Raw genomic sequence first — 14,459 nt, forward strand, 5'->3', positions numbered from 1 at the left:
CCAATCCAAACAACTAGCTAAAGAAGGAAAGTGAAAAATATTATCCAGTGAATAAAATCCATCATAAAATGAAAAACTAAATGACACTTGCATCAATCTGCTTTACAATTAAAATACAACTGTCAAAAATCAGCAAAATAAGATTTGAGTCTAGTCGATGTGTTTTTCTTCTTTTACCTAGAAAGACAAATTCTATGTTATGACAATAAGAGGATATTAAAATACACATAACTTAATTAGATTCAAAAGAGACTATCTAATAGACATTTTAAAAGCGTGTATATACATATATATATATATAAAAGGCTGCAAAATGCTGAAATATTGAACCTTGTAAAGCACATGTCAGTCGAGCCTTACAAGACTCAAGGTTGATGCACCTTACAAGGCACATTGATTTTGGTGTCTTGCGAAGAGAAACATAATTTAGACGGTGTCAAAATTTGTTACCTTTTTGACTCCAAACTTCAATTAATTAGCAAGTTTACGATATTAATAAATTTTTTATTTCATATTTAAAAAAAAATCGCTATAAAAGTTAATTATATATATTAATCTCAATAAATCATACATTAACCTCAGATATGTTCCAATTAAATTTAATATATCTAAAATATTTTACACGATTAACTTAAATATTGATTTTTTTTTTTACTATGTCAATTACAATTAATAAATCATATGTTCATAGCTTAATTCAAACAAAATCCCGGCAAACGGATAGTGCCAAACGCTGCCTTACCATGCCCCTCATACGATTTTGAGTTTATCCTTAGCGCCACCAGCAACGCTGTATGCTATTTGTGGAGTCGATTCAAATGAATCTCAGTTCATATTCTTCGATCTTAGCTCGGAGAATGGTGCAATGCGAATGGAACCTGAAATTCTCCATTTCTCCATTGTTATTCTCATCTAAGAAAAGTACTATAAGTATAGCAGCATTTGCAAGTTCGTCGGAGCTAAATGGAGCATCCATTTCAGTAGCTGGAGCTGAAAGTTCTTCGTCGATCCCTTTTTTTCGCGATTCCCCCATTTCAGGTTCCTTTTATTCCCATTTTGTCACAGTGATTGGTTCAGAAATCAAGTCATTACATTTAGTGTTTAATTTTTGTTCAGGGTCTATGGAGCAAGTAATGGTGGAATATGTTTTCGGGAGGAAAAAAGCAACTGAAGTTGCTCACTAGTAGGTACCCGGGTCCCGTTATCTTCAACTCTTTTAGTGTCTAGTTTTGTGGTTCATCGTTATAATTGGGTACATTTTGCCTCCATGCAATGTGCAAGATAGTTCTTTTTTCCAAGGGGAAGCATCTGTATTTCTTTGTGTTATTGTGATATTTCTACTTAAAGTTTCATACTTGCAATTTGGTTGGTAATAAGTATGATGGAGTAATGTTTTTATGCTGCTAGAAACTGCTCAATGGGACCAGCCCTTCTGTCTTTTATCTTCTCTGAATGACTCCTAGCAGTATACATATATGAACTGCACACATTCGAAATGAAGTGCTACCACTGATAAAGTTCACAAATTGCTTGTACTCTCTCCATATCAATTTGTTTGTCTTAATTTCCTTTTAGCCCGTTTCAAAAAAGAATGTATCTTTCCTCTTTTTTTATGGCAATTTGGTTGGTGACATGTTTGAGAGTTGAGACTGCGAAATTGAAAGACATTTTGGTACATTCTACATACTTTAGTTTAAGACCACAAGATTCAAAAGTCTTTCTTTACTTTCTTTAATTCCGTGCAAGTCAAAACTAGACAAACAAATTAAAATGGACAGGAGTAATTGATTTCTCTAGTTAGTGAGTATCTGTCTTATATGTTCCAGTTAATCAATTCGAATTATGAGCTCATAAGTCTGTTCGACAGTTCCTTATTCCAATCAAGTGTTATCAATAATAAAGGTGATAAATTATTTGTGACTGATTTCTCTTGGTTGCGTCTGTCTTCTATATTTCAGATAATCAATTAGAATTCTGAAATCTTAAGTTTGTTCAAAAGTTCATTACTCTAAATACTTAACTTTTGACTATTAAAAGGCTCAGCAAATGCTTCTTCTTTACAGTTATTGAAGATATACAAGTTAAAGCTTAAATGCATTGTCTTGTTTTGATTTTGTAGCTGTATGATAATAGGAGACCACAGATGCTCGCTTACCTCTTTCTATAATTGGGTAACATCAAGGGTATCATATAATTTTATCAGCGTTTTCTGGCAGTGTATGGAAGCATATTGTTCAGAAGGGGGATGCAGTTGTTGATGCCACCTGTGGAAATGGTTACGATACCTTGGCATTGTTGAAACTGGTTGCAGATAAGACACGGAGAGGTCGAGTTTATGGCATGGATGTTCAGAAAATTGCTTTAGAAAGCACTTCATCCTTACTGGACCAGTTTGCTAGTCCAGATGAGGTACTGCTGCTGCTTAATTTGTATCTCAGGGTCTAATTAGCTATGACATTTTACTGATGATGATCCCAACAAATAGACCGTCCCAACTATCTTGCCGGAAGCTAGATTGCTAGAGCGAATGGCAGTTCAGATACATCTTCCCATAAAGTTGTCAGTCTGTTTGGTTTAAAGCATCTATACCTTATGCTATAAGCACATAGCATACAGTCGCTTGCATTTATTTATAATAATCTAAATTGAAGATATAACACCATCCTAAAAGTGTGAAGTAGTTTATCTCAGCCGTAACTTGCACTTGCCTTCCAAGAGTCAGGTCTCGGCATCTTGCCCTGGTAACTCTACTTCCAGCTCCAAATTACTAGAACCAGCCAAACTTCACTAATGATAGTCTGTTATACTATGCTTAACATATGCAGGGATCTCTCTGTTTATGCCCTTTTCAGTCCAAAGACAACTGGAACAAGAATTAGTTTAAATATTTCACAAGTGTGCATATGGAACAGCGAGGCTCACCATAAGACTTCATTCGAAAGTTTGCAAGACCCACTCTCATTAGTGCTCACACATGGGTGAATGGATTTAACCCTCTTTACCAGTGTCTTGTGAGCTAATGCACTTTATATTTTCATTCTAATTCTTGAACATGTGAAGACGTAGATTGAGCATCCAGGAAGAGTCAAATGGCAGAACTTGTGTTCTTTTCTTGACATTCAACTATTTCTCCTTACTAATTATTTTTCGGACGCAGCTTCTTTAATGACCATTGTTCTGACAATTCTTTAATTATCAGCTTTCTTTCAAAAATGACTGTGTTTACCCACTTCATCAGTTATACATACATTTGAAGCAAATCTGCTGTTCTTCATGCAGAAAGAACTTGTTGAGCTATTTGTTATGTCTCATAGTCAAATGGAGGACATTGTTCCAAATGATGTGGCTGTAAGGTATTGTTGTTTCTCAAATAAGGGATGTTAATGACTTAAACTCTGAATGATCTTAGCATCCGAATGATCACCTCCAATTTTTTTTTTGCACCATGCTTGTGTCAGGTTAGTTGCTTTCAACTTGGGATACCTTCCTGGAGGTGACAAAAAAATCATTACCAGGTCTGAAACAACTGTACTTGCGTTAGAGGCTGCTAAGAGAATCTTAGCACCTGGCGGACTCATCAGCATTGTAACTTATGTGGGCCATCCTGGTGGGAGGTAAATTCTTGAACCTTATGTTCATAACCATTTTCAGCTGAAAGTTCCAATTTTTGTTGTTTGAGAGTCATCATATATCCACTTGCTGACTATACATTCAATCGTCTTGACTATTTAAGTTGGAAAAGTTCTGTTCAATGGTCTTTCTCATTGTCCTCTATTAACACCCTTTAACTTTCCAACCGACCTATGTATAAGGAAAGTATTTGTATGATTATCTCGCGTGTGATGGTACCCTATTTGCAATGGGTTTAGTTTATAGTAGTTAGTGTTTATGTTAGATACATATTTACATTTGTTTATCATATAGGGAGGAGTTTGAGAAGATTGAAGAATTTGCTTCGGGACTACCTGTTGAGGCCTGGAACTGTTGCAAACTACATACTTTAAATCGCCCACTAGCTCCCATGCTGTTATTCTTATTCAAAAGATAGAACAGGTTTTTTCTTTTACCAAAATGAGACTTGGTATCATGTCAAAGTGAAATATAATTCATCAAAAAGTGTAGTGCAATGTGATATTGTAGTTCTGATAAATTATTAGTTCAATAAATGAAAAATGAGTTGAATATATCATCATGAGATACAGTTATATTTGTATAGCTGCCACAACAATCTCCACTTTTCATCCATGCATCATCCTAGAAGTTACAATTACTATATGCTAGTCGCTAGATATATAGTTAGCAACAGAAATAGCGAAACTGATCACTGCTAGTATATATGATGAACATGCACACATGCCTTTATTTATTATTTCTAGCTGAAAGGTACAATGAGTTTTTGTGCTAGCCAGGTACTAAATGTTATTCCTAGCTCGTTTAAGTAATATACATCGCTGTTAGTGTATGTAAATTTAAAATTGTTACATGGACGGACAATGTATAGAACTTAAACTCCCCATCTAGAGTTGCATGAAGTTATTTTGGTGGTCTTCCTGTTGATTATTTGTTGTTAGTCCTAGTTCAATTTCCAAGTATGTCAACCACTTTTGGCATTCATATTCATCTACAAGCTGCTGAGGATGATGTTCACTAGTAATGTCCAATTTGGAGTAGCTGTCTAAATGATCCAAATTATTAATACTAGTAGTAGTACTACTAGTATCCAACATGTATTCCCAAAAGTCCATAACTTGATCATTAGCCTTGGAAGAAGTGGGAGAGAAAGACTCTAAAGTATTGCTATTATTATTATTATTATTATCCATGTATTGGCCTTGATGACTACTTGTTGAAGTTGATGATGAAGAAGACTTGCATTCCTCTTTCTTCATCACAACTAATCTCTTCTTCAAATGAGTATTCCACACATTTTTAATCTCGTTATCTGTTCTTCCTGGTAAATGAGATGCTATCTTTGACCACCTGTACCATCATACACGTGAAATTAACCTCAAAACATAGATACACAACGTAAATCATCTATCTCTCACTCACTCTATCTATACCTGTTGCCAAAAGCGCGATGTAGGTTAATAATGGTGTCTTCTTCTTGTGGGGTGAAATTCCCTCGCTTTACGTCAGGTCTTAAGTAGTTAATCCACCTCAACCGGCAACTCTTCCCACACCTCAATAACCCTATACACATACGACAATATAAATAACGAGTTAAAACTTCTATACCCTGACATGCATGCTAACTTAACAATCAAGTCGATAAATAATTTTTTTTAAAATAAGACTATGAGACACGTGTTATCTGCTACAACAAATAAAGATACGTACCAGCTTGTTTAGGAAGGGCACGCCAATTTCCATGGCCATGTTTTTGTATGAAAGAAATAAGCTTCAAATCTTCAGAAGGAGTCCATGGCCCTTTCTTCACTTTACTTTTATCACAACAAGCTGTTCTTCCTTTACCCATAATATTTAATAATATTACTTGTGTATATATATATATATATATTATATATGATAAGATATGATCAATAAGCTCTTATAAACTCATATATATGTTATATTAGATTCTTTCTGATGAACCAATATATATATAGTAGGAGGATTTAAGATGTCTAATAAGGAGTGGGTCCATCCCAAGAATTTCATGTGGACCCATATATATGAATTTTAAAAAATAAATAGTATCTGATAAAGTTATGTTTAAACATATATTTTACGAGAAAAATGTTGAAGTTTTACGAGTAAAAAAGCAATTTAAAGTACTTAAAAGTGGAGTCCGAAACTAAAACGGTACGAAATTTTAACAAAAATTCCAAAACGGTAAATAAAATTTTATATTAACCAAAACGGTAAAATCGCTGCAGGCGCAGCGACTTACCTCACCTGAAAAAGTAAAATCGCTGTTGAGGTAGCGATTTTGCAAAAATTATTTTTTTTTAATAAAAAACTGAAATCGCTGCCTAAGCAGCGATTTCAAAATTTTGCTTCTTCCAAATCGCTGCTTTGGCAGCGATTTCATATTATTTTTTAATTATAATTTTTTTTTTTAAAAAAAGGTATATCGCTGCCAGTGCAGCGATTTACCAAAAAATAATATTTTTTTTTTATAATATAAATCGCTGCCACTGCAGCGATTTATAAAAAAAATAAAAATTTATAGGATGTGATGATGTGACTAAGAAGATTGTAATAAAAGCAAATTAATGAGTTGTTTATTGAGATATAGTAATTTACATTAGAAAAAAAAGTAAAATTAATGAGTTTTTTATAAATCGCTGCACTGACAGTAATTTATATTATTAAATTTTTTTTGGTAAATCGCTCCACTGGCAGCGATATACCTTATTTTTTTAAAAAAAAATTATAATTAAAAAATAATATGAAATCGCTACCAAAGCAGCGATTTGGAAGAAGCAAAATTTTGAAATCGCTGCTTAGGCAGCGATTTCAGTTTTTTATTAAAAAATAATAATTTTTTCAAAATCGCTGCCTCAGCAGCGATTTTACTTTTTCAGGTGAAGTAAGTCGCTGCGCCTGCAGCGATTTTACCGTTTAGGTTAATATAAAATTTTATATACCGTTTTAGAATTTTTGTTAAAATTTTGTACCGTTTTAGTTTCGGATTCCTTAAAAGTGAGTCAAAAATAACAAATACACCTTTTCAAAATTGAAGAAATATCGAATAGAACTATACAACTACTCCTTAATTTATATATTTTAAAAATTACCTCTTTATCTTCACCAAATAGTAGTCAAATTTATTTATATTTATTCTCTCTAAATTTCATTTAATTGATTTTTTCTAAATATGTTATTGTAAGATTTATCACAAAGAAATTATGTAATGGAATGAAGTTCCTTTTCACTCTTAATCGATCATAATCTTAGCTTATTTGAGTTTTTGAAAGGAAAACTTCTTAATAGATATCGTTTTATATTTTACTTTATCACTATTAATAAGCAAATCAACAGTATTGTAAGATTATTGATTTAAAAATGTTGTTTAAGATCATATAGTTTTCTCAAAAGATCTTACATCACTAATAATATTACTCATCTTGTATGTACTACAGTAATTTTTTTTAGTTATCAATATAAAATTTTATTCATATTTCGAAAAGTTCGATCCACGAACTTGAAAATAATACTCACAAATAACAAAAGAAGAACACGTGTTTGAGTCATATATATATATATATATATATATATATATATATATATATATATATATATATATATATATAAAATAATTTAGAAAGATTAGTGTTGATTTTCTTACCTACATTAGACTAAAAGTGGACATCCTTTTACACAGTGATATATATGTTGTCACAATAAGTTTGGTACGATTTCCTAAAGCGTTGAAACATTTTTTCAACTTCCAATATATAAATAAATATATATTTCCCGTATCGAATTAGTAGAAAATTTATGTTATAAAAAATAATTATCGCAATTTATCTCTCATCTAATCAGTTCATCGAAAAATTTGCAATGGAAAATAATTAATTTTATTAAAATAGTGAAAAATTTCTAATTTTCTTTATAAAAATATTATTATTATTTTCGCACCAATTTAATCAAAATATTTATGCACATAGTGATTGAACATTTTGTAGTGAAAAAATGATCATATTTCCTTTTTAGTCTGTTTCAAATAGAATGACCCCCTTTCTTTTTTGGCAACACTTTAATTTTAACTTTTCACGTGACATGTTTAATACCACAAGATTAAAGGATATTTTGGTACATTCAACATAACTTCAATTTAGAATCACAAAATTAAAAAATCTATTTTTTTTCTTAAACTTCGTTTAAAATAAACTAGACCATCATCTTTTAAACAGAAACGAGTAGTTTTTATTAGTAGTGTTTTTTGTCCCTTGTGTAGAAATATTACTACTTTAGTTTTCCACATATCTAGTGGTAAAAGTTGTGTTTTTAATTTGTTTATTTTTAAATAAAAAAAATCAGAAAGCTACTTAGGTGAATTTTTGTTGACATATATACATATACTTAAAAAAAGATGTTTTTTTAAAAAAAAGTTAAAAGAAATGCATGGGACAGTCAGTTTCACAATTCTAAAATGACAATTAAACGTAATTTTTTCTTTATTAAAATGGATAAGGAATTAAAAGCAGCATGCATTTAGCATTTGCCTCAGCAAATAAAAACTTCATCCCCTCAGCTCGGAGTCAAAAATTTCCACTTAAAATATTTAAAATATAAAAAAATAGATATATAAATTAATCGAAAGGGGTGTAACATCTCTTATATATATATCAAAAAATTATTTTATCATATATAAATAGTGTAATTTTTCATCGAAGATAATTCAGATTGACCCCTAACCATAGGGTAACTTCTGTTCACTTTTATCTGTCCACTTTAGACTTTACACGTCTCTTAAAATATAATAGTTGATACGAGTATTTGACATAATTGCATGTTAATTGATTTTTTGGTATTAGGTCTTGAAAAATAATTAAAAAAATAAGTGTAATCATTAGGAAAATATGAATTTTTTTATTTGTTAAAAATATCAAGTGGTAATAGCGAAAATCTATTTTTGAAAAAAAGAAAGAGTAAAAATAAATGGAATGAAGTATATATGCCAATATTGTTTTTAGGTTAATCTTTATTCATTTAATTATTTTAAAATTTGAATTACGGCATTGTTTGCATTGATGACTTTTAAGAACCAATAATATTAATCTCCTATATATGATCAGTTATAATTTAAACAACAACATAATTTTTATGTGCTTATAAACTTTTTTTTTTTAAATAGTTTAATGTAGCCTTTTATCCTAGGGAGTTGCCACTTGGGATCACACAAAACTCCATATTTTTAGTATCATTAATTAGTTTTTGCCAAATATAGTTGACGTGTCATGACTTGCAATTTTTATTTTTTTTTATGATCACTAAATTTAATGACATGACATGATTAATCTAAACATAGTGGATTTGTAAATTTGATTAAAAGTCATCTATCAGTTGAACTTGAGAACCATCACAATTAATGCCATTTCCTAATTAAACACCTAGTCACGTATAATAATTTTACAAATTGTGTTTTTCTATGCATGCATACTTAATTTTTTAATGTTTATTTGAGTTAAAAGTCTATATATATGTGGCTAATAATTAGTTAATGTATTGAATTTGGTTGGAGGGTGAAAGGCACATAATGTTTGACACGCATCAAACTTGTGTTATCCATATGTATATTACTAAGCTCCTCTTATAGTATAATATAAAAATAATATTATTATCAAAATACTATATTAGCCTAGGTGCTTATAATTTAAACACAAAATTGGTAAATTTTTATAAATCTATGTCTCTAATTCACAAACAAATCAACTACATGTATTTTTAATGTTGTTATTTTGAAGGACCTGAAATTGATGACAATACACTCTTTTGTCACTTGTCAAACCATAATAGTTGCGGCATGGAATTTTTTTGGGCAATCAACTTACAAGCAACTAATATCAATAATCACCAAAGCCCGTATGGTGCAGGTGCAGTGGATGAAGCTACTTTTTTCTTAACTAGTGATTTCGGATTCGAACCCTAGAAATTGAGAAATTCATGATAGAAAGCATTTCCCGCAAATGGGATAGGATTCTACGTGATACGAATTAAGAATAGTCAGGCTCTGAATACTCGATGAAAAAATAAACTTATACTAATAATGTTTTTACATCATGTGAATTTGGTGGTTTGAACATGTGTGCACATGAAACTTTCAAAGTGTTCACACATTGGCAGGTAAAAGGATCCGTGCAGTATCAAGATTGCTCTACTTTATAGATTGATAGAGTTTTTATCAAAAGATTAAGAATCCAAACAGGTGAAAGGACGGCAGAAAAAATGGGACCATGTTTGACAAAATATTGTTTATGGTTGCAGCATTCTTTGACAAGCTAAAGAGTCCAAATTACTCTTCACCAACAACAATGACAATGATTGAAGTAGTTTTGTTTTGCCAATGAGTCATTGTGTAAAAGCTTTTTTTTGTCTTGTTAGCGGAATACCCACCACCTGCCATCATTAATAGGTAATTCTATCCACCAAGACTAGAACAGAAAGAATCACTTAGTGTTTTTTGGTTCGCAGCGGAGCAATTTATATTTGCATAATTGAAGGGAGTAAAGCCTCCTCATATTGCAGCAAGAAATGGAAAAAAAGAAGACTACATATAGCAAATTAAACCTGAATTTAACACAAGGTGCAGACAATCACAAAATGTTCAAACACATGTTTTTTCCTGTTTATTCCAATAGTACATCACCAAAAAAGGGAAGAGAAGAAATGTTCATCCCAAGTTCATGGAATAAAGACAGGACATCTAAGTTTTCACCAAGTTAAGTGCAACCTAGAGTCTGCCACCCCTAAGTGCAAGAACAAGGTGAAGAACAGAACCACCTTCGATATTATAGTCTTTAGCTGTCTTGTCATCTGCTAGCTGTTTTCCAGCATAAATAAGCCTGCATTAAACCAAAAGTATAATCCACTGTCTCAAACTGCCAAAAATAAATAACACACAACTTGAATCGCATAGCGTAAAGATAAACAGGGTAGGTAGTTCACAAAAATAGATATATCAACTAGTTCAATATCTCCGAGACACTGTGCACATTCTGCCCATAAGATGAAGGTGAAATCCTACATCTCAATTAGTACACCATGAATTTCCATAAACTAAAATGGTATGCCAGTAAAAGCCATATCCTGATGTGCTATAGTACTATAATGATCATGACAGATAAATATAAGTCTGCCAAAATAAATGAAGAGAAATATAATGTTTTCAAATTTTCTATTATCTCAATCGGATAAGATACAAACACCATAGACTGAGCACTCATATAGTTCTGTTTTTTGGCATTCACTGTCACTGATAAGAAAGCGAATAAGCAAACTTGTCCAAATTATTATAACAAACTACATATTGATTTTATCTGTGTACTAGCAAGAAAATCCTTTTACGAAGTCAATACTAAGCGAAATGTCTCTCAAAAAGAGAGAGAATTGAAAGTCTCCAGGGCTTCTGTCTAGTGGTAAGATTGCAATATGTGATGTGGGTAAGATGCACGTCTTGGGTTAGAATTCTGCTGAAGACAAAAACCTTGTGTTCAAGAAAGGCAGAGGGGCAGAACATTGTTGATAGAGCTTCTAATCATTCAAGAAAGGCAGAGGGGCAGAACATTGTTGATAGAGCTTCTAATCATTCACCACCCCAAGGATGTCATGATTATCCCAAAAAAAAAAAAATTTACACCCAACTAGGAAAAACAAACACCACGATGCCCACCATTTTTCTGGCAATGCTAGCAGGCAGGTCTCAACTAAGCCTGATAAAATATGACTAATGAGAGCAGAAGCAGATTGCAAGATCTATAAATTTATGAGACCTGCTGAGTTTTCTAGACGATGTATTAAGCAGAATTGCAGATGCAAGACCTATTAGACCCGTTCCCTATTTACAACGCACTTAAGCTTGCAGCACTACCAGTTTTTTAAGAACTACCTGACATATATTTCAAGTCATTAAGTCTTTAATTTTATGCTATCAAATAAACCACACAAAAGTTCATTTGTATAATCTAAAACCTGGGGTATGACCCAAAATGGACATGAGGATTTCAAATTCCCTCTATCCTTAATTACACTGCATTTAAGCAAATCATATGAGACATTCAATTGTCACAGCTATGGTCTACGGATGATTACAAATATGGAATCGGGCATAGTAGGGCATTGAATAATAGAAATCTTTTCAAGTCCTAAAGAAGTACAGTTATTACTGGAATGCTAGAAATAACAGGGAAGAGAAACATGACAACCTGCACAAATTTGAAGGGAATTCCAAAAAAGATTCATAGGCCAGGCAGACAGCATCGCACATACAACATAACTGATCTTTTGGTCTCATAGTTTGGGGGGAGAGGAAGTAGTATGGCATGAGGAAGAGGAGAAAACACAAACACTGAAAACCACAAATCTAGTGTATGCAATTTAATACAAACCTTTGCTGCACAGGAGGTATTCCTTCTTTCTCCTCAACACGTTCCTTGATACGATCAATGGTGTCAGTGGGTTCAATGTCGATCTCAATTTCCTTTCCAGTGAGAGTTTTCACCTTGATCATGGTTCCTCCCCTGAGCCTCAGAACAAGGTGAAGAGTTGATTCTTTCTGAATGTTGTAATCAGCCAGGGTTCTACCATCTTCCAATTGTTTTCCAGCAAAAATCAGTCTCTGCTGATCAGGAGGTATGCCTTCTTTATCCTGGTAAGCAACACATCAGCTCTTAGTAAAATGAGAAGAACAGAAGATTGACTATTACATGTTAGCACTAGCGCCAACAGTTAACAAATACTACAGAAGAGAAGTGGACAAACTCAGGATAAGTCAGGGCATAGATAGCAAAAGAAGGGGGCAAACTGAACAGAAGGCAACACTTGACCATAAAACATGCAGCAAATCACATATTTTAGGCAATTAGAAGTTAATGTATGTACAATTGTAATTTAAAGACCATAGCTTTGATAGGGACTGTACAAATATGAGGTTTTCCTAGAGCGTTATGGTGGGCTCTTACATTTCGTGGGTTGGTCATATTTTGGCAAAGCATATCTTAAAATATTACGGTTGACTTCAAATTAACTAGTCAGAAAGTAAAAAACTTAGTATAAGCTTGAGCTGTCTTTGACCAGGTCTTTCTAGCCTTAGGGAAAAATCATAATTTAGGGAGCATAGATCTCTAGCATCTTTGCGACCTGCTTGACAAAGGTTTCACAATACCTAGTGCCTAAACAAGATAAAAGGCTTCAAAACAAGCTCCAAACAGGTGAATATCTTGTAACAGTGGCCTATGGGATATCATAAAGAGCGTGATAGCACCACCAATCCTCTTCACATGCTGTACATTCACTCCAATAGCATCTCGAGGAAGATTAGAAAGGGCAAGCAAGAAGTGAAGATAACCTTTGGAAGTGAAACGGGGACTTTACTTGGACCATGCAAGGAGATAAATGCTCCACCAAATACTTATCAAAAAAGAGAAGAAAGAACAGTAGAATATTTTAACTTAAGCCACCATCGATCACACACGAGACTACATTCTGGTGTCAACACATCATTGCATGCTTCTGTCTGTTTTCTATCAAATTTTTCTGAAAGTACGCAATCAAAATCTGGTCTCTTTACCTTCAGGAGATACTTAAAATAATGTATTTAATCACCTGTAAATAGGCATAGGCAAGTTCCTTTTTTGATGCAGGTAGCTTAAGAGAGTTTATCATTCATAAGATGAACATCAATTTGAAGTGCATATCCCATTTATGCACAACTAGGACAATACAGACTAAATGCATTGTATGCGCCAATAACGTCTGTATCTATGGAACTATGTATTACCACAAAGGGTTTGAAAGTCCCTTGTTTTATTGGAAACATACTTAAGTATATGAAATACTCCCTAAATTCAATTTGTTACTCCCACAACATGTGTAAGGTAGCTTTGTCCACCAAATCTAGGACAATGAGACTAAATCAGCTAGTGCTAAGAGCCGGTGCAACTATATTTTTTTTATGAATAATTTCAAAGGGATACCTATCACCTCAAACCCGCAAGCAATCCACTGACTCAGCTAGTGTTTAAAGACAGTGCAACTATATATATTTTTTATATGACTATTTCCAACAGAATGCCTGCCTCAACTCCCATAACACGTATTTGGTAACTCTGTCCATCAAATCTAGGACAGATGAGACGTATATCCAAAAAACTAGTGTATTAATAAATATGTCATCAATGCCATTATATTTTAACATACAGCTTTGTACATAACTATGACACTCCAAGTGATTAATTAAATCAGCCAAAAAAGCAAAAGATACATCTAAATTAAGAAAAACCAAATTAAACTCACCCACATCCGTTTTAACCGGAAACAAGCACATCATACCTGTCACCTCACACCCACAACAGTTACCAGTGCCTAACTATGTCCACCAAAGTCAGTACATATAGAACAAAATCAACTATTGAGATCACGAATTGACAAACACAAACACGTTGAGCAATTATACGTATCATATCAATCTCAACACATACAACAAGATACAAAACCCTAATTTATGAAAGCAACAGCAAAAAAATTGTGAAGCATGAAAAATAGTACCTGAATTTTGGCTTTAACATTGTCGATGGTATCGCTGCTCTCAACTTCGAGGGTGATGGTCTTTCCGGTTAGGGTTTTCACAAAGATCTGCATGATTGATTGAGTGATCGATCGATTTGGTTCCTACAGAAACAGCTCGTTCACTTTACGCTAAGCACAAAAATTCGGATGATGAAATAATAAGGAAAAAAAGAATAGGAACCCTATTTATTTGTTCTATTCTATTGGCCCTAAAAACAAACAAA

The 14,459-nt window shown here is 32.8% G+C and overlaps 3 protein-coding genes across 3 annotated transcripts; 1 reads left to right on the forward strand and 2 right to left on the reverse strand.

The window, feature by feature from the left end:
* The first annotated feature begins 697 nt into the window (after positions 1–697).
* On the forward strand, positions 698–4,186 carry LOC101265175 (tRNA (mnm(5)s(2)U34)-methyltransferase, chloroplastic). Its single transcript, XM_004248293.4, has 6 exons — positions 698–1,038; positions 1,117–1,183; positions 2,217–2,409; positions 3,280–3,353; positions 3,459–3,614; positions 3,925–4,186. Exons 1-6 carry the CDS (start codon positions 795–797, stop codon positions 4,046–4,048), a joined length of 858 nt encoding a protein of 285 aa, XP_004248341.1. The 5' UTR covers positions 698–794; the 3' UTR covers positions 4,049–4,186.
* Positions 4,141–5,577, reverse strand: LOC104649494 (transcription factor MYB58). The gene is made up of 3 exons (XM_010328925.3): positions 5,341–5,577; positions 5,064–5,193; positions 4,141–4,980 (listed from the first exon to the last, which is right to left on the reverse strand). The coding sequence occupies exons 1-3, from the start codon at positions 5,477–5,479 to the stop codon at positions 4,518–4,520; spliced, it is 732 nt and encodes a 243-aa protein (XP_010327227.1). The 5' UTR covers positions 5,480–5,577; the 3' UTR covers positions 4,141–4,517.
* A 4,627-nt stretch (positions 5,578–10,204) lies between these two features.
* UBQ7 (ubiquitin) lies at positions 10,205–14,435 on the reverse strand. Its single transcript, NM_001368699.1, has 3 exons — positions 14,215–14,435; positions 12,057–12,316; positions 10,205–10,514 (listed from the first exon to the last, which is right to left on the reverse strand). The coding sequence occupies exons 1-3, from the start codon at positions 14,305–14,307 to the stop codon at positions 10,403–10,405; spliced, it is 465 nt and encodes a 154-aa protein (NP_001355628.1). The 5' UTR covers positions 14,308–14,435; the 3' UTR covers positions 10,205–10,402.
* Positions 14,436–14,459: the final 24 nt, after the last annotated feature.

The sequence above is a fragment of the Solanum lycopersicum genome, chromosome 10, assembly GCF_036512215.1.
Source record: "Solanum lycopersicum chromosome 10, SLM_r2.1".
NCBI lineage: Eukaryota > Viridiplantae > Streptophyta > Magnoliopsida > Solanales > Solanaceae > Solanum > Solanum lycopersicum.